Genomic DNA, 27,798 nt, shown 5'->3' with positions numbered 1-27,798 from the left:
AAAGGGAACGATACAATTTTTTTGCCTGTAGATATTTTTTTCTGACAACTTTTCTCTATTAATGTAAAATGTATCTATCTCAACTCTCAGTACTTGACTAAGTGAATGTCCTGGAATGTTAAGGCGATATTTTGCTATATCTTAACTGGAAGTTGCATTTACCATTTTAATTTCGATCAAATATTTACCAGTTTTCTCTAGAATATAATCAGTGATTAATTTTTTTGCAAAGCGCCTCTTTCAACTCATCCCGTTAGGAAGACAGCCTCTTTTCATGGACCCCTTAATTTTAATGTCTATTTCATTAGCAGTTAAACATGTATTTGTATTAAATTCTATTGATTTCATTTTGGGAGGATTTAGCTGAACTTTTGGGGGGGGACATATTTCTTTATGTTTATTGATAAAACATTAACAAATGTCATGAAACAATCCAGACTGAACATGCTGAAACAAAAAGTGGGATAAATATCCTAAGGAGAAAGGAAAGGAAATCCAGCTTTTCAGAACTTCTAGATGGTATAGGGGTTGATAACTGAAGGAGGATAGACCAGAAAATGTTCTTATCTTGGGGTAAAACCTGTAAGTATGATTGTTTTTTCAGCCCTAAAACTTTGTCAAGTGTTGCTGCATGAAAAATTCAGAGAGATGCTATGAACGATTTGCCCCAGAGAGGCGTACAGAAAACAGGAAAGAGGAGGGACTGGGCGGGGGTGTGAGGGTGAGTCTGAGGACGTGCCCCAGACGCGTGGTGGGGAACACAAGGGTTCAGGGAGGCTTCGGAAATTAAATCGCTTGCTTCCTCTGCGTGCCGGTTGCCATAAATGTAAAACATTGATACAAATGAACTTATTTACAAAACAGAAACAGACTCACAGACTCTGAAAACAGACTTACGGTTCCCAAAGGGGGGGAACGTCAGGGGTGGGGAGGGATAAATTAGGAGTTTGGGATTAGTATATACACGCTACTATGTATGAAATAGATACATATCAACAAGGGCCTACTGTACAGCACAGGGGGCTCTACTCAGTATTCTGTAATGACCTGTATGGGAAAAGAATCTGAAAAACAAATTTGTACATGGAGAACTGAATCGTACACCTAAAACCAGCACAACGTTGTAAGTCAACTACACCCCAATAAAATTTTTTTTAAAATTGTTTTTGAAGAAAGGAAAGTGCTTTCTGAGGGGCACTCTGTCTTCACCGATTCATACAGGCCACACTCGAGTGGACACTAGGCCTTTCTCCGCCAGTGACCATCCGGCGGGCCGACACACGAGCGCGGGGCGACCACGAGGTCCGGGCACCAGCCTGGGCTCGGGGCTGCGGCGAGCGGCCCTCGTCCTGCCGGAGCCCAGCGCCCAGCGCCCAGCGCCCAGCGCCCAGCGCCGAGGTGACGGCCGTCACCAGGCCCGTGCGCCCGCGGCCGGAGCGAGTCCGAGCCCGCAGGGGGCCGCAAGCGCGTGGCGGAAGCCAGTCCCGGGAGGCGGCCGCGGCCAGGGCAGCAGTCCTCGGGCAGAGGCGTCGGAGCCGAGCCTGCGGCGCGGGCGGGGCGGGAGCTGAAGATGAACGCGAGCCCGGCAGGTCGCAGGGGTGGCGGAGGAGCCAGGCTGGGGCGCCAGCGGGGCGGAGGCAGGAGCTAGTGGGTCGCGGAGCCCCGTAGGCCTGGGGGAGCCCGGGGGCCGGGGGAGGAAAGCCGGCGCGGGGTGCGCGGGAGGGCGGCGCCCGCGCAGCACCAGGACACGGGGGCGCCCCCTGCACGAGGGGGGCCGAGCCAAGGGGCCGGGAGGCCGCGGGACAGGCCGCCTGCGGCGGTGAGCGAGCAGCGGGAAGGAGGTCAGGGCCGCTAGCGGCGCCCGGGAGCCGGAGCGGGTGGACGGGGCCCGGGCACGCCGCGCAGTGTGCACGCGATGAGTTTCCGGCTCCTGCAGGCTACGCCGGGGTTCGTGTGGAAGCCCAGGGCACTTCCAGAAAGGTCTGGAATGCAGTGAGACCGGGGGCGTGCGGGAGGGACAGAACGCTGCTGGCCGTCCACGTCCAGGCGGCAGTGCAGGAGGCCGCGTGCGTCCCCCCCCGCCCCCCGAACCAGAAAAGGGGGCCAGAGCGGTCCCCGAGGATCGACGGGATTCGAGGGCAAGAGGGACACAGAGGGCCGAGCAGGGGGCCGCCTCCACCGCGCCGGGGGCTGCAGGGGCCGCAGAGCGAGGGCAGGGCTCCGAGGGCTGGGCGACGAGGACGCCGCCAGCAACGCAAGGAGCGGTTTCCGTGAGGGACGGGGAGCGAAGTCAGACTGTAAAGCGAGAGGAAGCGAGCGGGCGCGGAGCCCAGACAGTGGCCCGAGGGGACGGGGTCGAGAGGGGGTTACTCAGCAGGGCTCCACCTGACCATCCCTCAACTCTCACTGGATCGGGTCTTGAAACTCATGATTGAACAGTTACATATACGTAGGACTTCATAAGTGGAAGCACTGTTCTAAATGCTGTTCAAGCAATAATTCATTTAATTAATTCTCACAGCAATCCCTGCACATCTTTTGTAACTTCCATTTTTTGAAATGAGGAAACTGGGGCCCAGAGAGCCCAGAGAGTAACTTGTTTGAGGTCCCACGGTTTCTAAACGGTGGAGCGGGATTTGAACCCAGGCAGTCTTGGCTCCAGAATCCACGTTATTAAGCCCTGCACGTCTCTGAAATGCAACACAGGGGAGCATGTCTAAGAGGATGCTTTGAGCCTCAGAAAAATGAAACAGTGGTAACAAAAAGACGGGGTTTCGGGTAACACTTCACAGTTTGGCAAAGGTTGAAAAAATTACTCCAAGAGACCCCAGAGCCTGCCATTTTCAGACCACTGTTAGTGTCCTTCCAAAAATAAAGAAGGCTGCTGTACTGACGCCTTTTGTTCATTCATTGATCATTGGACATCATAGAAATAAAGCCATCTGAACGACATGGATTCTCAAAATGATCGGTTTCCTCTTGGAAAACGAATTCTTTGGTCTTCTCACAAACCAATCGTGGCGTGTCTGCCAAAGATCCACGTCTATGAGGCGGTGAGAGACCGTTATTCACCAACATTTCCCTCCTTTGAAATGCTCTTTAAATTAGGTAACGTGCTTATAAAGTTGCTTTTCAAATCATGACCTCTATTCTAAATTGGCCTTAAACATTTTGATTCCAAGGACAACTAGTGATAATTGTAAAAAATCACAGCAAGCAACAAAGCCAACTACAGAAGGAAACATTTCTTCAACAGTCCAAATAAGCAATGACTTCGCTGAGCCCCAGTCTAAAAGCCAAAGGGAAGTTCTACTTGAGTCACAGGGAACCGCATAAGATGGTGAGGGAGATGCTTCATCCATTTTGGCAGCTCACATATATTTTAAAGTAAAATACATTTTACTTTATTTCCATTTTCACGTGTGTTTGAATACATGGAGCACGAGGGCAAGACCAAAGACGTGGGAGCCTTGGGTTCGAGGCTTGACGCTGCCAACGGCTACGTGAAAAGGACCGTGCACGTCCCCTCAGCTGGGCTCAGGATTTTTATCTGTGAGATGGGATGAGGATGGGAGAATGGGAGGTTGGGGAGTGAATTCTCTAAGAGTCTTTTCAACTTTAAGATTCTATTAATCCATGAGATATAACGGGACTGCGATTTTAGCTGGTATAAAACGCAAGTTTCACAGGAACCCGCTAGATTTAATACTCTGCTCCTTAAACTTTGTTAAGAATAAAGGGAGGATGGATGAGAACAGGAAGATGGTGAACTCGAGTGGAAAACTCAGAAGAAAAGAAATCAGAATAAAAACTCAGCTTGAGAAAAGGTGACTCAGGATCTGATAGACAAGACGGTTATTTGAAATGACCAGCGCTCAGGATCAGTGTTAATGAAAAAGCGTCAGGCCAAGAAGGGAAGGCGGACTTGTCAGCAAGGCTGAGACAGGGCCGCAGCAAATCTGCTCACGCGGAGGAAGACCCGCTTTCCAGGCTGGGCGGGACTGCAGGTCAGGTGTACACCTCTGGCCTCTCCGGTTCAGCGTAACTACCTCGTAGTTCATCCTAGCTGCTCGTTGTGTTCAAGGAAGAAGCCGTGCCTGGTCAGATGGAGAACACGAACCATCTTGCGAGGTTCATCCTGAACTTGCTCCACATTCTAACAGGAGTCCAGACCGTTTCTGCATCCTTCCCCTGGGAGACATGAACTTACAACAAGGTGCTGTTTACTGAGTACACCAAAGAAAAAATCAGGTCAGACTCAGACTCTGTAAACAAGGATCTGCAGATACGATTTAAAAATAAAAGGAGGGACTTCCCTGGTGCCTCAGTGGTTGGGAGTCCGCCTGCCCATGCAGGGTTCGAGCGCTGGTCCGGGAAGATCCCACGTGCCACGGAGCAACTAAGCCCGTGCGCCACAACTACTGAGCCTGCGCTCTAGAGCCCGCAAGCCACAACTACTGAGCCCATGTGCTGCAACTACTGAGCCTGTGCTCTAGAGCCCGCGAGCCACAACTACTGAGCCTGCGCTCTAGAGCCCACGAGCCACAACTACTGAGCCTGTGTGCCACAACTACTGAGCCTGCCCGCCTAGAGCCTGTGCTCCGCAACAGGAGAGACCACCGCAATGAGAAGCCCGCGCACTGCAACGAAGAGTAGCCCCCACTCGCCCCAACTAGAGAAAGCCCGCGCGCAGCAATGAAGATGCAACGCAGCCAAAAAACTAAATAAAAACTAAAAAATAAAATAAAATAAAAGGAAACTAGATAAGCCAGCTTGGAAGATAGAAAAGTAAGTAAATATATCTCTCTGAGGAATACCGATATTCCTAACCAATATTCCAAATATTGCTAACATTTGAAATAGTTGGCTTTTTAAGCAACAATGAAATACTACTGACAAAAACAATTCACTGCAGGAGAACCAGCAGTCCAGCTGAGATCTGGTCTGAGCTTGATAGGAAGACAAGTTCACTGGAAAGAACTTGAGAAGGACCCGGTTCCCTGGATGAGGAAATGCAGGCTAGCATCGCTTTTGAACTTGGAATGAATCTGCCCCAAGGAATGGCAAGAATATAAGATGGAAAAAGAGCAATTGGGAAGAAAAGAAAAAGTAATGCTTGTTTCTAAGAATGCTGCTGCTTTGTTTTATGAACTAGTCTATTTGTTTTGGCTGCAACTAAACTCAAGAATGTTCTCTGCATATTTTACAGTGTAGTTTATACACATCAAAGGAACAATCTCTCCTTTCATCATTATTTACACATAAAAATAATGCAATTTGTGGTGCATGTAAGATGTTACTTCTTAAAAACCTCTCGAGTCTAATTTATTAATTGCTTGAGATTTAAAGTTAAACAAGGGTGAGATGCAAATCATATGTTACTCTGAAATATTTTACCACCAAATCTTGGTTTATTAATGAGATGTTGAGCAGCCATATGAATATTTATTTAGGTGGTTAGAGGGCTTTCTGAAGGATCCTGGAGCAAGTGACAGAAACATAAAAGCAAAAGGGTCTTGCCTCTCAAAAAAAATGGGGGCTGTGTCTTTGTTTTTAATTCTACTCTTTCCTCTGTGCTTCCAACATTAAAGCATTCCTGTAACCCACCAACCACCCCAGATCTCTTCGCTCCAAATCTCTAGTTTCAGCTGCTACTACTGCTGCTATGATAGCAAAAGACTCCTATTGACATCCCTGGAAATGACATTTTGGTCTTTTTTGATGGCATGACAGCATCACATGAATTTTTTCCAATTATATGCATTTGGAAAATATAATCTATGTATAAAAACTAGGTTTATCTTCATTAATTTATTGATTTGATTTAGTTCCTCAAAAAGTCTGTGTAAAGCTATAAGTTAACTCTCTGTTTTATTTCTTTAATGCAACAAATTCCCTAAAAATAACACTATATAAATGTAAAGCAAAGTAAGCAAGGCCTGTCTTAAAATTTTCCCATGATTTACAAGGCATATTTATGCAGAATCAGTTATGATAATACAACTGTGTATTCATAGCTTCACTTTTTTCTAAGAATGTATAACTGTTGGAAAATATATGTATATGTAGCTATGCACATATACGCATTCTATATTTTCTTGAAAAGTATATATACACACACATACACAAATACACACACACACATATATGCACACATTCCATTTCCTTTTTTAAAAGGGCACCTGTATCTCAGCCTGTACGTGTCAGTGTAGGATCATGTAAACCACAGTCACAAATACATATGAATCACTCCCCCTCTTCCACGGTGGCCCAACCTTGAAGCTGCTGGGCCCACCCCTGAAGACACCACCAGCTCTACTCCTCAGGCCCCTAAATTACCGTCTATGTCCCCCCTCCCCACTTCCTGCTCTAGATGCTAAGTCCTTCCTCGTCCTTCAAGTGAGATGAGCTCATCTAATTGTCGGGAAGAAAGTCTCTGATGAAACAATTTCACATTAGAGCAGGAACTTCTTCAAGTGGTTGAATGTGTTAACACATCAAGGATCTCTCATCTTCAGAGAGGAGTTTGCTAACCCAAAGGCTTAGGCATTTGATTGCAGACTGTGTGTGTGTGTGTATGTGTATGTGTGTGTATGTGTGTGTGTGTATGTGTGTGTGTGTATGTGTGTGTGTGTGTATGTGTGTGTGTGGATCCCTACTTCTTTTAACTGGAGGGTTGGTGCTGATGTGCTTAAAGCTGCCTTAAAATACAATAATAGACATAAAATTTAGCATATAATAATTCGAGATTATATGCTTTAAGTCAACTAAGTCTTTATTTTTGGGTGCCCAGTACTGTGGGTGCTATGCAGAAAGCAGAAACAAGAAGAGGATCACTAAGCATTAATGACAGAACCTCATGAAAGTATAAGGTTCCCCAGGGACCGGGGCAGTCAGAAAAACTTCCCAGAGGAGGCAGGGAGGACCCTGAGATGGCCTTGGCGACCTCAACAAGGCTGAGGACAGACCAAGAGGCTGCAGTGAGCACGGGTGAAGGCAGGACGCGGCACTGCCGTGAACGTGAGGACAGCGAGAAGTCCAGCTTGGCTAGAACAGAACGTACATGCTGAGGAATACCGAGAAACCTGGATGGGCTTTGAAAGCCGGGCACAAGAGATTGACCTTGTCATTAAAAGAGATCCTTTAAATTCAGTTTAGTAATATGACATTGTAAGAAATGAAAACATCATCAGAAGACATAAAATGAAAAATAAAAAGTCCTATTGCTCTAAAATAACCAGTTACCCATTTCTGAGATGCATTCAGGCAACTTTAAATGTACACAGCATTCTGCATTCTTTTCACTTACTAATGTCGGCAATCTTGTCTCACTTTCACAGAGAGGTCTACTTCATTCTTTTAAAATGGCCTCATACTATTTCATTGCTTGCATGTACCATAATTTATTTTTCCCTAGCTTTTTGCTCAAATAGTGCTACAAAGATATTGTAGAGCCTGGCAACTATATCCACGGAACACATTCCTATGAGTGGAACCAAAGGTTCAAAGGTTATGTGCACTTGAAATGGCAGTACATTCCCCCACACTGACCTCCAAAGAGGCTGCACTGATTTAAACTTCCAGTAACGCTGCTGCATCACTGGCTATTTTTTCAGGTTCAAAATTTATGCCCATCAAGTGGCAGCCAGGCCCTTCAAAACTCTGCAGTTTCGATTTACATTTTTAACTTTATTACTTTCTGTCTGTGAGTTCTGTGTTCATATCCTTTGCTCTTTTGGTCCACTGGCTGGTTAGTATTTTCGTATTGATTTCTAAGCACTCTTTGTAAGGCAGGGAAATCAGTGATTTAAGATTTCTCTGGCAGAGTTCTTCATGCTGGACCGGAGCTGAGAGCTTTTGGCAGGGACACCAGCTGAGGGAGACTGTTTTAAATCAATCGCAAGTTGAGAAGGGCTCTGAACAGGGTCCTATCAGAAGAATAAGAAATACATTTTAGGACTCTGGTGATACACTTGAGATAAACGGGGATGAAGGAAAGAAAGGACAAAGACGAACCCAAAGTTTCTAACAGGAAACAGAAAGACTGGGGGTAACCCTGATAGACTGGAAAGAAGAGCCAATTTGGAAGGGAAGATGCTAATTTCATGTTGCAATTACTGAGTGTGAAATAGTGGTGCCTTCTCCAAAAGAAGACGATTTACAGGCAGTGGGAGATACGCGGCCCAACCAGGAATCAGGCAAGGGTTCTGGGAAGCATCTCTATAGAAGTGACAGCTCAAGTCACAGGGGAGATGAGCTCACTGTGCAGGGAAAAGGAGAAGCAAAGCCCAGGACACGGGCTTGAGGACACCCACGAGGAGGGAGAGAGACCAGCAGAGGAGACAGGCCAAGAGAAGAGTGCGTTTCTAGAGCAGGGGTGAGCAAACAGTGGCCAGTGGGCCGTATCTGCCACCTGGCCTGTCTTCCTAAATAAAGTTTTATTGGGACATAGCCTCGCCCACTTGTTGACTGACTGTCTAAGGCTGCTTTCACACCACAACAGCAAGAGCTGGGTAATTGTGACAGAGACCGTATGGCCCCCAAAACCTAGAATATTTACTATCCAGCCCTTTTACAGAAAAAGTTTTCCAAGCCTTGCTCTAGAAGGAAAGTTGTTGGTCAATTCGGTCAAATGCCGCATGGAGTTGGAGGATGATTAGAAGTGGGAAAACACCGCCCAATTTAGACAAGAGTTAGCAGGCTACTTCAAAGACTGTGGCATTGGGATTAGAAAAGGGCCTTTAAAGGGACATTTGGTAGAGTTGACTCATACGCATCAGAAAAAGCAGAGCACGAGGTTGGCGGGTAGCTAGAAAGCGTACCAGGAAGGGTGGTGAAACGCCGTCCATCCAGCCATCTGTCCTTACACCACTTGTACTGCGAAGGCAGACGGTCCTCATGACCAGGGGGACCAGAGCTGGAAGGGAGCTTCATCAGGGAAGCGGGGGGAGGGGACCATGGGCAGCTGAAGGCTGGTGAAAGTTTAATAACGCTGGGAAAAGCTGGCTCTCAAGAAGCATGTGCAGCAGCGTGCCCCGATTTCCACGGTGCACGTGCTCCAGCTGGCAGCACTCCTGACAACGTACCAGTCGGCTCCTTCAAGCCAGCATACCAACTGGCTGATGCTGTCACCAGCGCTGAGGCTGGGGGATGGAGCCTAGGAAGACAGGAGCAGGGAGTGGAATCCTTTCCCAGGAAACCCTGGGAAGCAAGGGGTAATGTCATGGTAGCTGGAAGGAAAAGGCACGCACTTCAATACTGGGAAGTGGTGACAGAGAGGCTGGCTGAGTCACCAGACACTGAACAGAAGCTCAGCTTCTGCCAGAGTGAAGCAGCCATTTGTGGTGAGACATTGCCAAATTTTTAAAATAAAATTAGCTTAATATATTAAAATCATTATCAAGTCTTCCAATAATTAGGATCCTATATAACCCAGCGCTTCTGAATATACACATGTATGTAAATATATACAATTACCTGTATAAACACATATGTATACATGGTAATCATTCAGTCATTTTAGTTGTTGCTGCCTACATAATGATGAAATTATATATTTCAGTCCATCATACTGACATTGAAATAGCTTCTGATACAGTTCGGAATTATTAAAGATGAAAATATTTCCAAATAGTTATTTGCTAATTTTTTATACATTAAAAAACCTGAATGATACATCTATATTCCAGTGTCTGATTAGCCACAGCAATTCGTATTTTGGACGGGGCAGTAACTGAATTAACCGTGTAGAGTCGCTTAACGACTCCGCTCTTGCAGAGGGTACCGCCCACGCCGCCAGGGCGGGGAAGAACCCGTCTCACCTGGGCTCCTGCAGTCACTCGCGGTCAGTCACGCACTCAGCCAGCCAGCCCTACTCGATTCCTTAGTACACACAGGCAGGGTCCCAGGGGCTAAAAACATTTTTCATAGTGCTTGAAGGTTTTTTCCCACTGAACAAATCATCTTCAACTAGTCTTTAAATACAACAAAAGTCTGCCAGAGAGCAGACCTGGAGGAAAGGCGGGGGTCGAGCGCTTGGGGGGACCGTGCCTGTCCTCTCCGCTCACGCGCTGCCATCGCGCCTCCTTGCTCCAGCAGCAGGGCCATAGCTCACTGCCTCACTGTATCCAAGCCCGTCTTCTGCAGTGCCCTTCCTGGACAATGGCCCTCATGCTTTATGCTGCCGTGACTGAATGGCTGTCTTCCTTTCTGAGTGAGCAGGCAAGCCTTCTTGGGTGGGATGGGAAATACACCTCTCTTCTTAGCGTTATTCATTCCGATTCTGCGCCCTCCACGCCCTTAGGACGTGCAGGCAGGGGAGACGACAATTAAATCACGAGCGAGCGGGTCCCAAACAAAGCCATGTGATGCTAGGCACTGAGCTTTCTCTGTTTCCCAACGCTCCTGAAACCAACCCCACAATGAGGTCTGTAATTTTATTCTTTGAGAAATGGATTCCTGTAAGCTTTTAGCACAGTGAGAATTGCCCAATCTTATGAAATGTTCTTTTTTCCCTCCCTCAAGCCCTTCGGGTAACACAGACCAGATTTCTAGATGTCCTACTGGCAGCCGACCTTTTCTCGTGAACTCTAGTCAGTGGCCAAGGGAGAGGAGCATCCGTGCTTTAGAATCTCTTTTCTGGGCCTGCAAGCAAAAATTTGATGACATTTCTCCTTGATATGAAATCTCTGCTCGGACATCTGGCTTCACAGTGAGGAACTTTCAATACACCAGCTTCAAAGAAAGGGCTTAGCCGTGGTGGGGCATGATGCCAGAGGAATGTTCCCCGGTCTTTCCATACAACTATTTCTATCAGTTTCCCCCCCATGAACTTCTGTGAGTTCAGCGGAGAGCGCTCACTGCCGAGCAGATGACTTGGCTTTGGGGTACAGCCTGGTGGGACCTCCCCCTGGAGTGCTGGAGTACAGAAATTATGTGCAAACAAGGTGTAGGGTATTTTATTAGGATCTGCCTATTGGGCAAAACATGTTACTGTTACCACAAATCTAGTTATTTTTGCATATCTGCTATAGCATCACAAAACATTTACAAGCTTGCTGCCATCAATTAAATGAGAATAAAGTGACATGATTAAGTTTAATAAAGTTTAATAAAGTTTCCAGAGCCTTGATTTATGTGGTAACATCATTCAGTTACTCATCATTCAGTATGTTTCTAGAACTTCCACTAAGCCATGAACTTCAATAAGTGTTTGCTCTCAAGAGGCTTAGAGTCTACTTGGTGATAAAGAGAAGGAATCAAGTACAGGTCACAGTCTCCCCTTTGCCCCCAAACCCTCTTCAAACCATGAATGGTTTTTGAAAGGCTGCGGTTAACTTGTGCAGCAACAAAACCTGACTGACGCTGTGAGGGTGTTCAGAGTTCCTATCTGTCCCGTTTGGGGGATTCATATGCATCACTCTGCACACGAGTCTGGGTGCAGCGTGTTGTCCCAGACCCACCTGGAGATAAAGACAAGCAGTACACCACCTCCCTAGACCTGCAGATGCTGATTTGCAAAACACATTCTAGGTTTTGGATAAGGGGTTGGGGACCACCATTACAGTGCAGCGAAAACTTCACTAGAGGAAGGGGCAAGGCTGGCATGGGCTTCTCACTCAGACACCTCACAGAAAGATGACATTGAAACCTTAAGAGAAAGGACTCTACACGGAGCTCGTGTGATCACAGAGAGCGTGAAGGTTGAGGGCTGGCTGTTGATACAGTGGAGAGAAGGGCCACACCTAGACAAGTGGTTCTCAAAGTTATGGGTCTCTGGACCCCTTTACACCCTTAAAAAATCAAGAACCCCGAAGAGGTTTTGTTTATGTGGGTTATACCTACTGATATTCCCTATATTAGAAATTAAAATTAACTATTAAAACATTTATTAATTCATTTAAAAACACCAGTAATAAACCCATTATGTATGAACCTAAACATATATTTTTAAAATAAAAGTAACTCTTTTTCCAAAGCAAGAAAAAACTAGTGAGGAGTGTGGCTATGGTTTATACTTTTGCAAATCTCAACGCCTGGCTCAGCAGAAGGAGCTAGGTTCTCATCTCTGCTTCTGCATTCAGTCTCTTACGAGATGTTGCTTTGGCTGAAGTATAGGAAGACAATCTAGTCTCACACGGGTAAGCGGTTGAAAAGGGAGGGGTAGTTTAGTAACCTTTCAGATGACTGTGGGTATTCCTTGTGACTACATCAAAAATTGACAAGCGGTAGTTTCTTAAAAATGTTAGCTGCCATGCGGAATCTGAAACTCTATCAGTAAACTTTGTGTACTGTTAACATTAAAATCCACTGGTCCACTTTGTTTTTTGAATGGGTCTTTCACCTATGCGTGATTTTGTAACAACAGTGATTTGGAAAACACTGGTTCAGAGAGTTATAAAAATCTTCCAAATGTTGATACACTTCATTAATTCTTTCCTGTTTCTTCCCGTGCACATCATTAGTAATACCACTGATCTTGTCGGAAAAGTCTTCAAGTACTGGGAAGCTGTCAAGCTTGCAGTGATGGTATAAGTTTTCCAAGTTCCTAATTTTTGCTTGAAAGCTCAAATTTTATCATTAGCAACAATATAGGCAGTTGCTGTCCTTGAAGTGTCAGACTCACTTCCTTCATTTTCAAGAAAACCTCTGCCAGGTAGTCAGAACAGAATATGCGTAGTTTGCCTGTCAATCGTTCTTTCCAAGTGACTAGAGTTCAGCTCACACTCAAACAAATGCAGAGCTGCTTCTCCTCAAGAAAACCATCCTACTTCAGTATGCAGCAGGAGTGCTTTATGTGTACTTCCTATTAATGTTAGAAGATGTGTTCTCAGGGATTGAGATTTAATAAAATTAATACTCTTTATTTCAGTTTTTTTTAAAGCACAAGTATGTGGTGGTGAAGAAAACGACTACATACAGTAGTTTTTTCTTGCTTTGGAAAAAGAGTTACTTTTATTTTTAAAATATATGTTTAGGTTCATACAGTTCAGTGTCAATGCCATGTCTCATGATGAAACACCAGCAGTTTTATCCTCCACTGCGTTTATACCATCAGTGCAAATGTGAACACAGTGAAAAAGGCATCTGATGTCTTTGTCCTATTATGAAAGTAGTTTTGACCTTGCGGAGCCCCCGAAAAGATCTCAGGGGCCCACAGGGGTCAGGGGTCTGAGGACAACACCTTGAGAACCACTGGTTTAGGTGGTGAAGTGTTTCATATGCCATGCTACAAGGGTAGACTTCATCCCGTGGGCAATGGAAAGCCACCGACGGATTTTAAGAAGCAAACCACATACTCATATTTGTGTTTTCGAAAGGTCCCTTTATGGGACTTCCCTGGTGGTCCAGTGGGAAGGAATCCATCTTCCAACGCAGGGGACGCGGGTTAGATCCCTGGTCAGGGAACTAAGATCCCACATGCCGTGGGGCAACTAAGCCCGTGTGCCACAACTACTGAGCTCGCGCTCCTCAACAAGAGAGCCTGCATGCTGCAAACTACAGAGCCCACGCGCCCTGGAGCCCACGCACCACAACTAGAGAGAAGCTTGCATGCCACAACTAGAGAGACGCTTGCACGCCACAACTAGAGAGAAGCCCACGCACCACGACTAAGAGCCCGCGTGCCGCAACTAAGAGCCCACGTGCCACAGCTAAGACCTGATGCAGCAAAAAAATAAAAAATAAATAAAAAAAAAAGAAAGGTCACTTTATCAACAGTTTGAGGGACAGATTTGAGAGGGGCAAGCTATTGGCAGTGATTCTACAAAAAAGGGATTGTAACAGGCAAAGTCAAAGATGTGAAGGTCTAAGAAGGTAGGAGCTAGCGATTGGGGGATGGGGTGTGCATTTGGAAATATGCAGACGTTATTCTAGGAACTGACCTTGGGGAGGGAAGGGAGGCAAAGAATTCATTCAAGGGGGCTTCCAGAATCTGACTTGAGTGACTAAGTGGATGATGGTGGTACTTTAATTCTTATAATCAGTACAAGAAGAACAGGTTGGGGTGAGAGAAGAGTGGAAGGAAGATAGAGTCAGTTTATGGTGTATCTACTTTGAACAGCCTGAGGGTCATCCAAGTGAAACTGTGCAACAATACTTAAAAATGTGGATTGACCACCTGCCAATGCAGGGGACACAGGTTCCCTGGTCTGGGAAGATCCCACATGCTGCGGAGCAACTAAGCCCACGCGCTACAACTACTGAGCCTGTGCTCTAGAGCCCGTGAGCCACAACTACTGAGCCCACATGCCACAACTACTGAAGCCTGTGTGCCTAGAGCCCGTGCTCTGCAACAAGAGAAGCCACTGCAATGAGAAACCCGGGCACCACAACGAAGAGTAGCCCCCGCTCACTGCAACTAGAGAAAGCCCGCGTGCAGCAATGAAGACCCAATGCAGCCATAAATAAATAAATAAATAAATAAATAAAAATAAAATAAAATTTCCATCCTGTTAAAAAAAAAATGTGGATTGAGAGCTCAGAAAAAGTCTGGGTGGAGGTGGAGATTCAAAATTCATTTGCATGGAAGTTTGCATGAGGGGCTGGGATTGTCCAGGGACAGCAGATACAAAGAAAACAGAAGAGGCTTTGCTTAACACCAATATTTGAGTGTCAAAAAGAGGAAGAGGAGATGGGGGATGGGAGAAATGGTTTCAGGATGGTTGATGAACTGGGAAAGCAGTGCCATGGAGCTAAGGCAGTTTTTAGAGCCTGTTTATGTGGCAGATTAAGTCACTGTTCATAGATGCTCATGGTCCCAGACTAGAGAGAGTGTATGATTTCCCTGCCCCAGTGATGTGGATGGAAATGAAGCTGAGGCTGCAGGGACATTTTTCCTGCTCATTTTTTGCCCTCCTGTAACCCACCCTGAGGACACCCAGGCAGCTACTAGTCCAAGGAGACTGTACAGACGAGTAGCGTAGGCCTGAGCCCAATCTAAAGCCTGGAGTCAAAGCACACTAATGGTCCATAGATATGTTTTAAGAAAAACAAATATTTGTTATGACAAGTCACTGAACTTGGGGGATTGTTTGTTACACAGCATTGTGGCAAGTGCTGACTAACACAGGTTCCTCGTTAAATGTTACTGAGGAGTCAAACAGGCTTCTAAGATCACACAGGAGACTGAATTTCCCTCTCCCAACACCAAATGAAGTGAGTAAATACGAGTAAAAATGAGCAGAAAAGCACTAAGGCACTGAGATAGGGTAGTAAGGTGGACATTATAGGAAAAAACCCTCAAGGGCTTGTGGTGAAGGAAACAAACATGACTCTGGAGACACTACAGCGTTTCAGTGACTTGACTTCAGAATCTGCCCATGTCCCCAAATTGTTACTTTGTTAGGGTTAACAAAGCCCCAGGACTTCCCACTAATACCACCAACTTTGAAGACAAGGACACTGTGTGGGTAGCCTCAGCTTTCTCCTCTTCTGGCTGTGGGATGGGTGGGAAAACAGGTAGAAGTCAGGGCTGTCTACCTCTGAGGAAAGTGAAGGTGTCCAGCCTTCAGGAAGACACACCAAGTTGGGATAATTCAACCCCCAATGGATTCTATGATGCCCCCCCGCCCCCCATTAAGGTAGTGCAAACTCAGCAACTGAACAGTCAGCCCAACCAGACTGCAGGCACGCCTCTACTCCAGCTCGCCCTCTCCTTCCCTCGGGTTCCAGAAAATGCAGAGACACTACAAATGAGTGTTACTGATGCAGGGGAGATGAGCTGTGTTTCAGAAACATTTGATATGGGACGTTGAACGTTTAGAGGGGTCCTGGTTAACTGCTGAATGTATCCTGGTTAATCTATTAAACTTAACAGATAAGGAAAGACTGCTCCAGCAATCCCCCAGAAAATGCAAATCACTGACGTGGGGGAAAGCTCAAACCTTGCCCAGCCTTCTCCATAGCAATGTTAACTGCTAGATGAGCAACATATAAGTTCTCAGGGGAAAAAATGAAAACAAGTATATTGTGCCATCTAACATGTCATTCAAACATAAAGGTCATTGGCAGACATTCTTAAACATGGAAAAACTCAGGGAAGGTAGTACCGTGAATCTTGAAGGAACTACTTGACCATGAAATCCAGCCAGTTAAGAACCACATCAAAGTAAAAACTTCGGGAATGGAAGTGCAAAAGGCTGGGGTATAAAAGGCCTAGTGGTAAGCACCATGCCCTTTAAAGATAGCATGGGTATTAAACTAAGGGTTATGGTTAAAGACAAATTGTGAATATCGTAAACCCAGACGCTGTAAAGATACAACACAACCCCAGGCAGGAGGTGGTGAGGAGGGGTAATGGGAGCAACTGTGAGTATTCTAATCTACTCAGCTTTCAGCCCCAAATCAAATTCTGCCCAAAAGTTTAACAATTCCTCCTGTTTTAGTCTAGCTTCTTTCATCAGCTGAATTTAAGTAAAATTAACTTGAGATTTTTCTAAAACTAAAAAAATACCGGATCTAGAGTATTTACCCATTCTGTACGTCTCTCTGGCTTTCCTTCTCTTTTCTCCTTATATGTAGTCGGATATCTGAAATGATGTTCATCTTAATGCCAAGATGGCTATTTCTGGGTGATGAAACCCGTGGTGACTTTAAATATTTTTACCTTTCTGGCTCCCTGCATTTTGAATTATTTACGAGTATATCCAATTATCCATTTTTTTACAAAAATAGAGTAGATTTTCTTAAAAAATATGTCCTGATGTTAATGACCAATGTTGATTCTGGGTGGTAGGGATACAGACACAGGTTTTCCCTGTACTATTCTGTGCAGGTGACGGGCAAGGGGAGAAGGAGCTGGACGCTGAGCACAGACCACTGCTGGGATCTACGTGGCCTCCCAACCTCTTCCCCTCCCCCCTCTGAGAGGTGGCCACCATCTCCCCTCCCCCTGGTTCGGGGCTGGGACCTGGCTTGACCAATAGAATGCGGTGGAAGTGCCACCGTGAGTCTCCTACGGTAGCCGTAAGGGAAGCGCAGGTCTGCCTTCACCTACTTGAACCCCACTCTTAGACAGCGGCTTCCACGTACAAGGTCTGACTGCCCAGAGAACGAGGAGACATGGGGGGTCTGGACCCACCCTGGATGCCGCAGCCCCAGCCAAGCTTCCTGGAGAATGTATGCTGACGAGGCCCCCAAGCCCCAATGCCACACATGGAGCAGAAGACCCACCCAGCCCGACCCCGCCCACATCTCTGGTCCAAAGGATCGTGGGCACGTAACACAGCTGTGGCTTTAAACTACCAAGTTTTGGGGTGGCTTGTTCTACAGTAGAGATAGCTCTTTTTAGAAGCTTGAGTCTGAAGGTGAGGAGTGGACTAAAGCAGTAAATAAGTGATGAAGATTTTTTGCTCTCGAGATGGGGTGTACGACAGCATGAAAGATCTGCTCGTGTGACTGCACTTCTATTGCTCTACCTCCTTCTGCACTCCAGGAATTCCATTCTGCGAGGGGCCTCGCTTCTTAGCCACAAGGCTCGTGCCTGCTGTGAGTCTCGGCTGCATGACTGCCTTATGACCACTGGGTTCCTCTGGGCTAAGGCGCTTCCTTTTTTACCAAACACTTTTTGTTGTTATAACTTAAAGTATAGAGCTAAGATAAAAGAAGAAAATTACCACAAATTCCACCACTCAGAGATAACCACTAGTAAAATTTTGATATGTAATTCCAGTCTTTTTTTCTCTTTATATGCACTTTTTTTGGGCAAAGATGACCTCATATGTACCTACTGTTTTGTAAACTGCATTTTCATTGACAACTATCTTGCGAACATCTTCAAGATCCTTAAATATCCTTCTCCAACATCGCTTTCAATATTGCTTAGTTTTCAGCTGATGTGCTACGGTGGAAAAGGAAGTATAGCAAGGAGACCAAAAATGCCGGAGCTGTGGACGCCTTTCACATGACGGGAGATCAACGAACAGTTAAGAGATAAATGAGTGAGTGCGAGAATGAGCATCTTTCTGGCTAGCTAAAGCTCAGGGCGAGTCTTTAACTGCCACATAGGGCAAATTCTGGAAATGGGTCAAAGCCTAGGCACGTCTCTCGGGCAATGTAATAATGGTAGGTATTGCCAAATTATTCTCCAGAACTGTTTTATCGTGTTACACTACCCCAGACTGGTGGCCCTTTAATTGGGTTCCAGCGGCCTCCTCGATACCTCCGTTTTCTCTGAAGACTGACGTTCGTGAAAGGCCTCCTTACCCACGGGACACTCTGAGGCCCTGGCCGAGCGAGCGCGGGGCCTTCTGTGCCCTCTGTTCTCCACCCAGAAAGTGGGGTGAGGCACACTTCATAGTGAGCACGCACACTGTTCTTATAGTGAATACTTAAACACAGTAAGACGTAATACTACAAAGTACGAGGTCCATACGAGCTTACTTGAATGTACATGCAGGCAAATGTACTTGGTCTCAGAAAACCAAATACAAGCCTCGTGGTGACTCTGTCTCTCTCTGAGTATCTCTATCCCTCCATGTATCTGCGTGTACAAAACACTCAAACACAATTAGAATGTCCAGATCAAACAACTGTTGCAAAAGTGCTGTCATCATTCAGGCAGACAGGGAATCAGAGTGACGACACCCTGACTTGGTTATGCACTTGGTCACTGATTCACTTTCACAGACAATGTAGATGCAGGGGTCTGGTGTAATAGTTAATAGCTGAGGCTGTCAGGTCAGAAGACCGTGACTTGAACCTGGCTCTGCCAGTTATCTGGCCATCTGATCTCTGGCTGGTTACTTCACCCCAGAGCCTCAGTTTTTCCATCTGTAAGATGGGGATGATAGAAACACTCTTACTCATAAAGATTACTCATAAAGCTTAAATGAGACAATGGAACGTGAGTGAGGTGAATGAAAATGTTTGGTAAAGAGCCTGGTACATACTACTTGTTGAAGAAATATCAGCTATTATTCCTATTATTTTTTGTGACATAGCCTAAAAAAAAACGTGCAAGGCAACAAGTCCTAATACATTAACTATCTGATATAGGTTAGTAAAAGAAAAAGTCATTCACTTTATCCATAATCTACGTGAGTGAATCAAAACTTAACTATGTCTTATCTACATTGTGATTTTAATTATTTTCAGGTACCTATGTTTTGGTCATTATATGTCATAAATATAATATAAATATATATATGTACATATATATATACTGCCATCTTTTAACTTCAACTTCAGTCTTTATGATTTGACAGTCTGTTGGAAATTAGGGTCAGAATGTTTTTCCCTTTTAACAGGTGAATGGATTAAAACTGCAAAAAAATTAATTAAAAATAGGCAGTTATACTAATTACATTTCTTTCAAGATGTTTTAATCTTTAAGAAACAGTACTGGAAACTCTGTTGTTATGAAGTAAATGAATGTTCCCCTTTGGCATATATTAGGATTCAATTACTTATTTAAAATGTGGAAGTTACCTACCACTTGGTATTTGGGTATCAAGTGGAAAAGAAACTCACTTAAAATGAAATTTTTATATAGCAAAAGAATTTAAATAAAGTTGTCAGCTCAGTTCATGCAAAGCAAAACAGTTCTACAGATCAATGAGTACTTCCTCTGCATCTATAAATGAAGAGTTTCAAAGATTTGTTAAAATTACCAGAATACGAAAAAGAAACATCTGTTTTTGTCTCATCACACGTAGGGGGAGAAGACGCTCACAGATGGAAAAATACAGGGAAAATCTCATTAACAACAAAACAAGTCCTCACCTCTAAAGTGAGGAGGCTGGATATACTGGCCTCTAAGGTTCGGTCCATGTCTTAAGGTTTCTCTTCTATTCAGTGCTGTCCAGGCTTAAAGGGTATATACAACAAAGCAACTGACATTAACACTGACTTCTCCCTAACTTACTCAGATTGCCTACAATAGGCTACAGAAAAGAAAGATGGAGGGATTAGGCAGAAAAAGGCAGTGACCCAAATGTCTCTTTTATTTTTCTTTGCTTTGTATGATTACATACTTCAAGCATTGTTATAACAAAGTAAAATCACTGAAAAATAATCTTTTACTGGGAATTCTTTAAAAAATGTTTTGTTCTCTTTTAAATCTTATTTATAAAGGTTTCCAGATGCTTATCCTCACAGATTAAACACAGCATGATGTAGACACTTACAAAAATATTCACTGCTATGAAGCCAAGAAGAAACTACTTTGAGATCTAACTGCCTATCACCTAAAGAATCAGGGTCCAGGGGGTTTTCTGTTGCTATTAAAGGTGTGATCCTCTGAAGCCATTTGGAAACAACCTAGGTTCTCAGCAGCAACACAGTACGGTGTCAAAGCACATCAGATGGTTGGCATTCCAAACCTCAAACAGGTTCTTTCTCATTATGCGAATCCATAATGAAAGGATGTGGGCAGAGAATAGAATGTAAACTGGAAGCTGACTTCTGAATTTATTAGCCAGCAGTACTGGGCTGAAACAGTCATTCTGATTTCAAGAGACAGCTCCAAAGTGGTTCTCAAGAGAAAGGACAGGGTATTTTTCAAATATTTGTTCAATGTGAATGGACTGAGCTTGCCCAAAATGACTTTTTCCGCTGGCATGTGACCTTTTGGAGGGCAGGCAGCCTGAGTCACTGGCTGCGTCAAAGGCAGAGTCCAGGGGATGGATCACTGCAGGCTGTGTGAGCAAGCCAGACGCCTGCATCCATCCGCCCTCCTTCTAATCACATTAAAGCAGCCGGTACCACTGCTTACTGGGGTCTCCAGATTACCTTGATTGCTCGGTCATTATCTCTAATCAGCTGCTTCTTCTCATCTTCAAACTTCTGTACAACGTCCTGGAGCTGCCTTTCTGCAGCGAACCGCTGCTGGCTGCTCTCCTCTTTCAGAGAGGAGATGGTCGTCTGAAGCTCTGCTATGATCTAAAATGAAAACAGCATGCTGTAGCTTCAAATTCTTCAGTGAGAGGCCTCTATTTTATATGTATTTATGCTTCACAAAAGAATGGATTTGGCAAAACTCTAGTCCACAAACTAAATATTTTCAATTAATGTTATCACACACACTAACGCATGAAATTCCACACAATAAAAGACTATAATAAAACTGTGAATGGTGAACAACTGCTGAACCAAATATACTTGGAAGCCGTTCCCACTATAACATTCCACAATGTTTACTCATCAGAGGAAAGAACATCTGTGATCTCAAAAATATGAAATGTGTCAGGATTTATTTTACTGAGAAACATACTTGTTAGAGTGAAAAAAAACTATTTTGCCTTTCATAATACTTTGAACTCTAATAACCAAAGAAACTCATGAACAGAGTTCATGGTTCATAGTTACCTAATTCTACACAATGATTTTTGAGTGTTTACTAACGCTTGTGTACTGTGCTAAGCACTTCAGTTCCTGTGTCAGTTACTACTGTGTGACAAGCACCGCCATTGCCCATCTTTTATAAATGGAGAGACAGAGGCAGAGCAAGAGGTCAACCTGTGACGTTGCTGAAGATGCCATGTGACCAGGAGACAGGCAGGATTTGAACCCTGCAGACAGGTCGACTGCTGTACTAGTCGGTTCCTCTTAACTAGCTACTACTTTGTCTTCCCTTTAAACAAAGTTTTGGTATTGAAGAGAAGTTTATTATGATATAGTTCTAAATAGGTTGCTTTCTTCCTAACTGATATATATCCATGAAAGTTTATTTTTGGTTCAAACGAGTCATTTCAGAGGCTCCCGTAGTATTCTCTACATTTGAGAATCGGGTCTCTCCATGACTGGGTTCCCTCCATGGTCTCAAAGCAAATCGGATGAGGGACCTTTTCTTTAATAGGTTTACTTAGAGCACTGCTCTTCCTTTGGTTTGGATGTACCCATTTCCTTTCAAATTCAATAGTGATAACCTTTCAAAAGCAGGAAATGGTTGTGTCTTCTAACAAAAGAAGCAACCTTCGTCCTGGGTTAGAACTTTATGCTGTTGGGTCTACAGGAGAAGGGCTGGTTGGTGAGAAACACTGGACCAGTTAGTGCTATATGTTCCTTGAAGCTCAGTTTTTCAACTATTATTTGATGACAAAACTAGATTACAGTATCATAAGGCAGTAAATAGAAAGTGTCTGGAGTCTTCCAGATGCCAAGTGCTATAGAAACATTAGTTGTTACTACTGACATAAGTAGCATATTTACCCAAAAAAGGAACATTTAAGCTTTGAGAAGTGAGCAAACTCACTGTAACAAAGGTTAACACTTAGAATTTGTAAATAACCAAATATAAAACAAGTGTGAAATAAATGACAAAATATATGAATATTTTAAAATGCAAACTTGAACCTTCTGCAATGGGAAGAGGGATTCATTGACTGAGAATGAAGATATTTTCATCTGTTTTCTGAATTTTGATTAAGTGTTTCCATTCTGGCTGCAATTCAGTTAATTCTCATAGCCCTTCTATGAAACAGGGAAGGTTAAATTCTTAGAGTAAATGTCAAAAACTGAGGCGCAGAATAAGCAGCTCACTCACAGTCACAGAGCAAGAGGAGCCGGAGATAAGAAACAGCCAGATTTCCTTGGCCCAGCATGAATCTTAAGAGTGATATTTTATAAGAACATGGGGCCAAATAGTAAAAATAACTATTTCAACGACTATTGCAGTGTTTCAAGTTGAGTAAACTGAAACGTGGTAGAAGTGTTGAGTTTAATTCTGTAATGTGTTCAGTGTGTGTGTGTGTGTGTGTGTGTGTGTGTGCACGTGTGTGTGCGCGCACGTGTGTGTTTAGTTCTGTCACGCAATTTTATCACGTGTAGATTCGTATACCACCACCACGATTACACAGCGCATTTTTATGGTACAAAGTAATTTCGTGCCTTTAAAAATTAGTAAGATTTAGATTCGCTTCTAACTGACCAAGACTGAAGGTAAAAAATATTTGGGGGCTCTTCAAATGACCACAAGGACATAAGACATGGATCTCTTCTTTTCAGAAGATTTATGACAGCATACATCAAAAATAAATAAATGCAGGTTTTGGAAGGAATGATGGGTGAGGAGAACATGCTTGCTTTTGTGTAGAAAATGAAACCTTAACATTCTTTGCGGGAATAATGAAATTCCTTTGGGGAAATAATGAGATTATCTTTGGCAAGTTATATTTTAAAACTTATGAAGATGATATAGGGAGAGTGTCAAAACACTTCAGATGAAATACCTCATATAGATAAATGAATTGATAGACTGATAGATATGACGGATTTAGAGAGGTGGCTGAAATATGGATAATTCTGGAAGCAGATTTGAGGTTTACTTTAAGATTGAGAAATAATCACACTAACTAGATGAATTAGGTCTTGGCTGTAGACCTAGAGTATAAGACAACAGACTGTTCTCTCCTTAGCTCAGGGCACACAACTGGCACTCAATAGATATTTAAGTATTGGAACTATAATCATAGTAAATAAGAAAAAATAATTCCCTGGCAAATTATATTGAGATAATTTAGTCTTTTCATAGAGTAATAATGTAAAAAGTTTCTGAGAAAAAGAAAAACTGACCTGTACAATCATAATCAAACGCCACCGGGTTTGATTGAATCATATTAAAAATCATAAGACAAAATGCTACCACTCAACTAAATGTCTATCCTGTATTAGCTTCAGAGAAAGAAGTGGATAAGAACATTTCCATATGGATATTAAAAATTAATATTTGGGGAAGCAAAGGGGAAGTTATTTGGGGCTAATACTGTAAGCAACCCAACCAATGAAAGCTGTAATATTTCATCATATTGTTAAGCAATTTCTACTTTGCATAAATGTCAGTTGTCTTATTAGGTCTTAAAAATAACAGGATTCTAAATAGAGGTCAAGATTCCATTTTTAACTCTCTTGTTTTTTAGATCATAGTAGAGTTTGAGATTTTCATAAAACTCTTCTTTAAAATACAATAGACAAGGCATGCATGGCAAGGTTCGGCAAACACTGAAGATCCCTAGAAAATGAGTGGAAAAGGGGCACCCATGCCTTCTGGGTGGCCACCCTGAAGAGTGGCAGGGAGGGGGGCATTATGGGCACGGGGCATGAGCCCAGGCTCTGATCTGCGCCAGCGGGAGCTTGGGGGCCACGTGGGGGGACATCGGTCCCTCGGCGATGGGCAGGCTCTGCTAGCATTTCTCCGCAGCTACCTACATTCCTGCAAAAATGGCAATATTTTTCTTGAAAAATGGCCACCAGGTAAGTCAGATGAGTGGGGAAAACCACATGAAAGATGAAAAGGCAAGGTTAATATGTACTATTAAGATAAAAAAGAACAAATACGCGATTCTGATGGAAATTATATTTGGGAGTGTTCCCAGAGATGGTGCCACCGCTGCCATCAGGGTGAACACCGAGCGTCCCAGGAGGGGTGCCGTCCTGGGCCTGTGAGCGTTCAGAGTGCATGGTCTACTAGGTCCTAGAGCTTGATAAAATCTTAAAGGTTAAGTGACTTCCTTTAAGGGAGTAAAATGTTTAAAATATTTTCCAAATTTAACCTGATGCTGCCCTAGGTACATTACTAATGCATTCATCTTATTACTTTTTTTTTTTTTTTTTGAGAGAGGGATTTAAAAAAATCTGATAAACAGTTAAGCAGCTTTGCTTCTGGCACTCTCCTCAGCCGAGATATGAGTTAGAGATTCCAGCAGACTATCACTGGAAAACAGCAAAAGTCCATCCACAGTTCTGTTGTATAATGTTTATTTTCAAATACTCTGTTTCTCTGAACTGACTTGATTAGAGACAAGTGTTTCTCAAATGCCAGTTCGCAGATGTAAACATAAACACATACTTATATGCATATAAATAGCTATATTATTTAGAGGCGGGCAAACAAAATGTCTGTAACGTAAGGTCATCCTACTCTTATGAGAAGGGTGGACTATCTTGTATTATGTTATTCTACCCTTTCTAGGCTTTTTCTTTTCTGGTGTTGCACTGCCCTTTCATTTATGAACGATGGCCACAGCACATGGCAGCTGTCCCCAGCTGATGTCTGCTCCCTACCTCCTCCATGTCCTTACATGGGGAAATACCCAGCAACGCTTTCCCTCTCCAAAGTTTGGAGGGAGATTTGATCCGTTCTTGAACACCCAGAAATAAATTTAAAATCCATAAGTTCTTGCTCCTTGCATACAGTTTTCATTCTTTGCTCCCCCTCTCCTTTCTCCACTGAGATTTCACAGGCTCCTATAAGAACTAACAGCTGTTAAATGCTTTACCGTGTCCTAGGCCCTGTACTAAGCACTTTTCTGGCATTGTGTTACTTAATACTTAAAACTGTCCTATGAGGTAAGTATACTACTCCCCCATTTTACACATGAGGAAACTGGATTCCTGAGAGAGCAGGTAACTCGCTCAAGGTCATGTAAGTGGTGGGGCTGGTACTCAGACTCAGGTCTGCGGACTCCAAAGCTTAGGCTTTCTGCCCCCCAACTTACATTTAATTTGCTTTAATATGGACTAATCAGGCTTCTTCACACCTTCCTTTAGGTAAAACTTAAATACTCTCAGTGTTTAAGCATTTCTATCAGCTATTTTGTATCTCACTTTTGGTCTACCTCCGCCATTTAACATAAAGCAAAATAAGCAGGATGTAAGGGTAGGCCAGCTGGGGTTTTTTTCACGTTTTAGTTTAGCTTTTGGAGTAATAAGATTTCTTTTGATTATAAGAATCTTTCTCAGTGGATTAAAAAGGATATTTCCCCATGTTATTTCCTGGAATAATGGCCATTGAGACAGCACCGTCATCTTTTAGATAAACACGTTCATCTTCACTTAGACAAAGACTTTTTGCTTTCCTAATGGGATGTGAATTATATAATACATGCACATTTTAGAAATAACTGTAGAACCTAAGAAATTTCATAATTATCGGCAGAGTTTTGCCATATTAAAAACGTGAGGGGTTGGGCCAGACTGGTGGTGTCAGGTTAAGACCTTCCGTTCCAATGTCAAAGACAGGTTGGGTCCTGGCTTAGTCACTTGCTAACCTGCGTGACCTCACCTCTCTGAGTCTCAGTTTTCTCAAACGGAAAAATGGGGTCAGTAATAGTTTCTAATCCCAGAGTTCCTGTGAATGAAGACTGAATGAATCAATATGATTAGTGCCCCATAAAATTCTTAATTTCATTATCGTTTTGTTGTAGCGTTGCTAGTACTACCACTGTGTACATACATTTCAGGTGACTGCCACATCTCACTATACATGGCAAAAATACTAAGAAAAGTTGATTTTAAAAATCATCAGATATGATGTCCACAAAATGAAATGGCTTAATCTATCCATCTGTAAGATGAAAATTAGCATTTATTTATTCCACAATGACTCATACAACTAAGGAATGTTTGGAATTCCCTAGATGATGCCAGAGGACATCATTATAACAACTTGGGCAGAAGAAGGACTCCAAGCTTCAGAAGTCAAGTAGAGACAAGTGTTCAGTATCTGGCCTTCCACTACAACTACTGTAGTAACAACATCCAGCAAGATGTGAATGTTGGGCCTTGTAATTCTTCTTCTTCCCAAAAGGAGTCAACAGTTGAGGTGCTAATTTAACCCAGTATATTTGCCATTTTGAATCTTGTTGTTAAGCAGTCTTTAGGTGCAGCAAAATGGAATACTGCAAAAAAAGCACAGATGGTATCAAACCGCTTACATCACAAATGTAGGTGTGTATCTCCAGCCCTTGTGAAATATATTTCAGCCTGGACTTGTTCAAGTACACAGGCTGGTTTTACAATATCTGAGTGTGTGTGTGTGTGTGTGTGTGTGTGCGCATGTGTACGTGTGTGTCGGTTCAAATGGTTCAGTATGCCTGATTTTAAAAAGTTAAGACTGAAATATTAATAGCATCCGCATACTCATCAAAAATATGATACTAATCCATAAAAAACTGAAAAGAATCACGTTTAGCTCTAAAGTACAAATGCTTTTATGGTAGGTTTCTTTCTTGTTTGTTTTGGTTTTGCTCTTTTTTTCTTTAAAGTTCTTACCTGGGAGGATTTGGCAAGCTTCTGAGTGTATTCTTTCTCAATCTGCTTCAGCCTGCTGTTGGCCTGAAAAACACATGCAATGAACACACACACAGTGACCTGTGAGCTTGGTATCTCTCGCACACGCCTATCACCAGGCAGCTGGGATGGCTGCCAGCTGCACCGCCCTTCTGGGGCAGCCAGAAAACCACAGGGCTTGCCTTTGATCTAATGCCAACTATTCATCACTTAAAAAGCAAAAAGCAAAAGAGAAAAAAAAAAGATCTCTCCTGCCAATTATTAGACAAACACAGACTTCTGTGGAAAGAGAAAGGGAGAAGGAGAGACAGAAATAGACCCAGCAAACGTGTGTGAAGTCGGGGAAGAGAGGAAACAGAGGAGAAGGAAGAGGAAACGAGGGGAGAGGGAATCGGAGGTGGGGGAGGGAAGACGGTAAATTTAACACCCTTTCCCTTAGTTTAAAGAGAAAAGAACTAGACCCTCCTGGTGGAGGCTGATAGGAGATTTTAGACTCACTGAGCCAAGGTCTGAGCCCTACTCTGCCTGACACACAAGAGCTCTTTTTTTGAAGTGACAGATACATCTAAATCAAACAACTTCTATGCCCTGGAAGTAGGGTGGCCTTCCCAGAAGAAGTCCACATTACTTAGAACTCCATGATCTCCTTTGCCACCCGAGTTCCCATCCTTTGTGTGTGACCTGCTTTCCCTCTCCCTGGAAGCCTCAGGATCTTCACTTTATCCTCCGCGTTCGGAAATGTCGCGGTGACTTGCCCTAGCCGGGTCTTTTTTCTCATCCATTGTGCAGGCA

At 43.7% G+C, this 27,798-nt stretch overlaps 1 protein-coding gene across 12 annotated transcripts in view; it reads right to left on the bottom strand.

Moving 5' to 3' along the window:
* The window catches only part of CEP112 (centrosomal protein 112), a 415,603-nt gene that overhangs the window by 65,825 nt on the left and 321,980 nt on the right, over positions 1-27,798 (bottom strand). For 10 of the 12 annotated variants that reach the window (XM_059907770.1, XM_059907777.1, XM_059907776.1 and 7 more), the window contains 2 exons: positions 26,989-27,051; positions 20,731-20,880 (listed from right to left, as the gene is read on the bottom strand). The exons of the other annotated variants lie outside the window; for them this stretch is intronic. In XM_059907770.1, coding sequence (XP_059763753.1) covers positions 20,731-20,880; positions 26,989-27,051 — 213 coding nt within the window. The remainder of the gene's footprint in view (positions 1-20,730; positions 20,881-26,988; positions 27,052-27,798) is intronic. 12 annotated transcript variants of the gene reach the window in all.

The sequence above is a fragment of the Balaenoptera ricei genome, chromosome 20 (assembly GCF_028023285.1).
Source record: "Balaenoptera ricei isolate mBalRic1 chromosome 20, mBalRic1.hap2, whole genome shotgun sequence".
In the NCBI taxonomy this organism is placed as follows: domain Eukaryota; kingdom Metazoa; phylum Chordata; class Mammalia; order Artiodactyla; family Balaenopteridae; genus Balaenoptera; species Balaenoptera ricei.
Note: the sequence above shows the minus strand (reverse complement) of the source record. Positions and strands in the feature narration are given on the sequence as shown.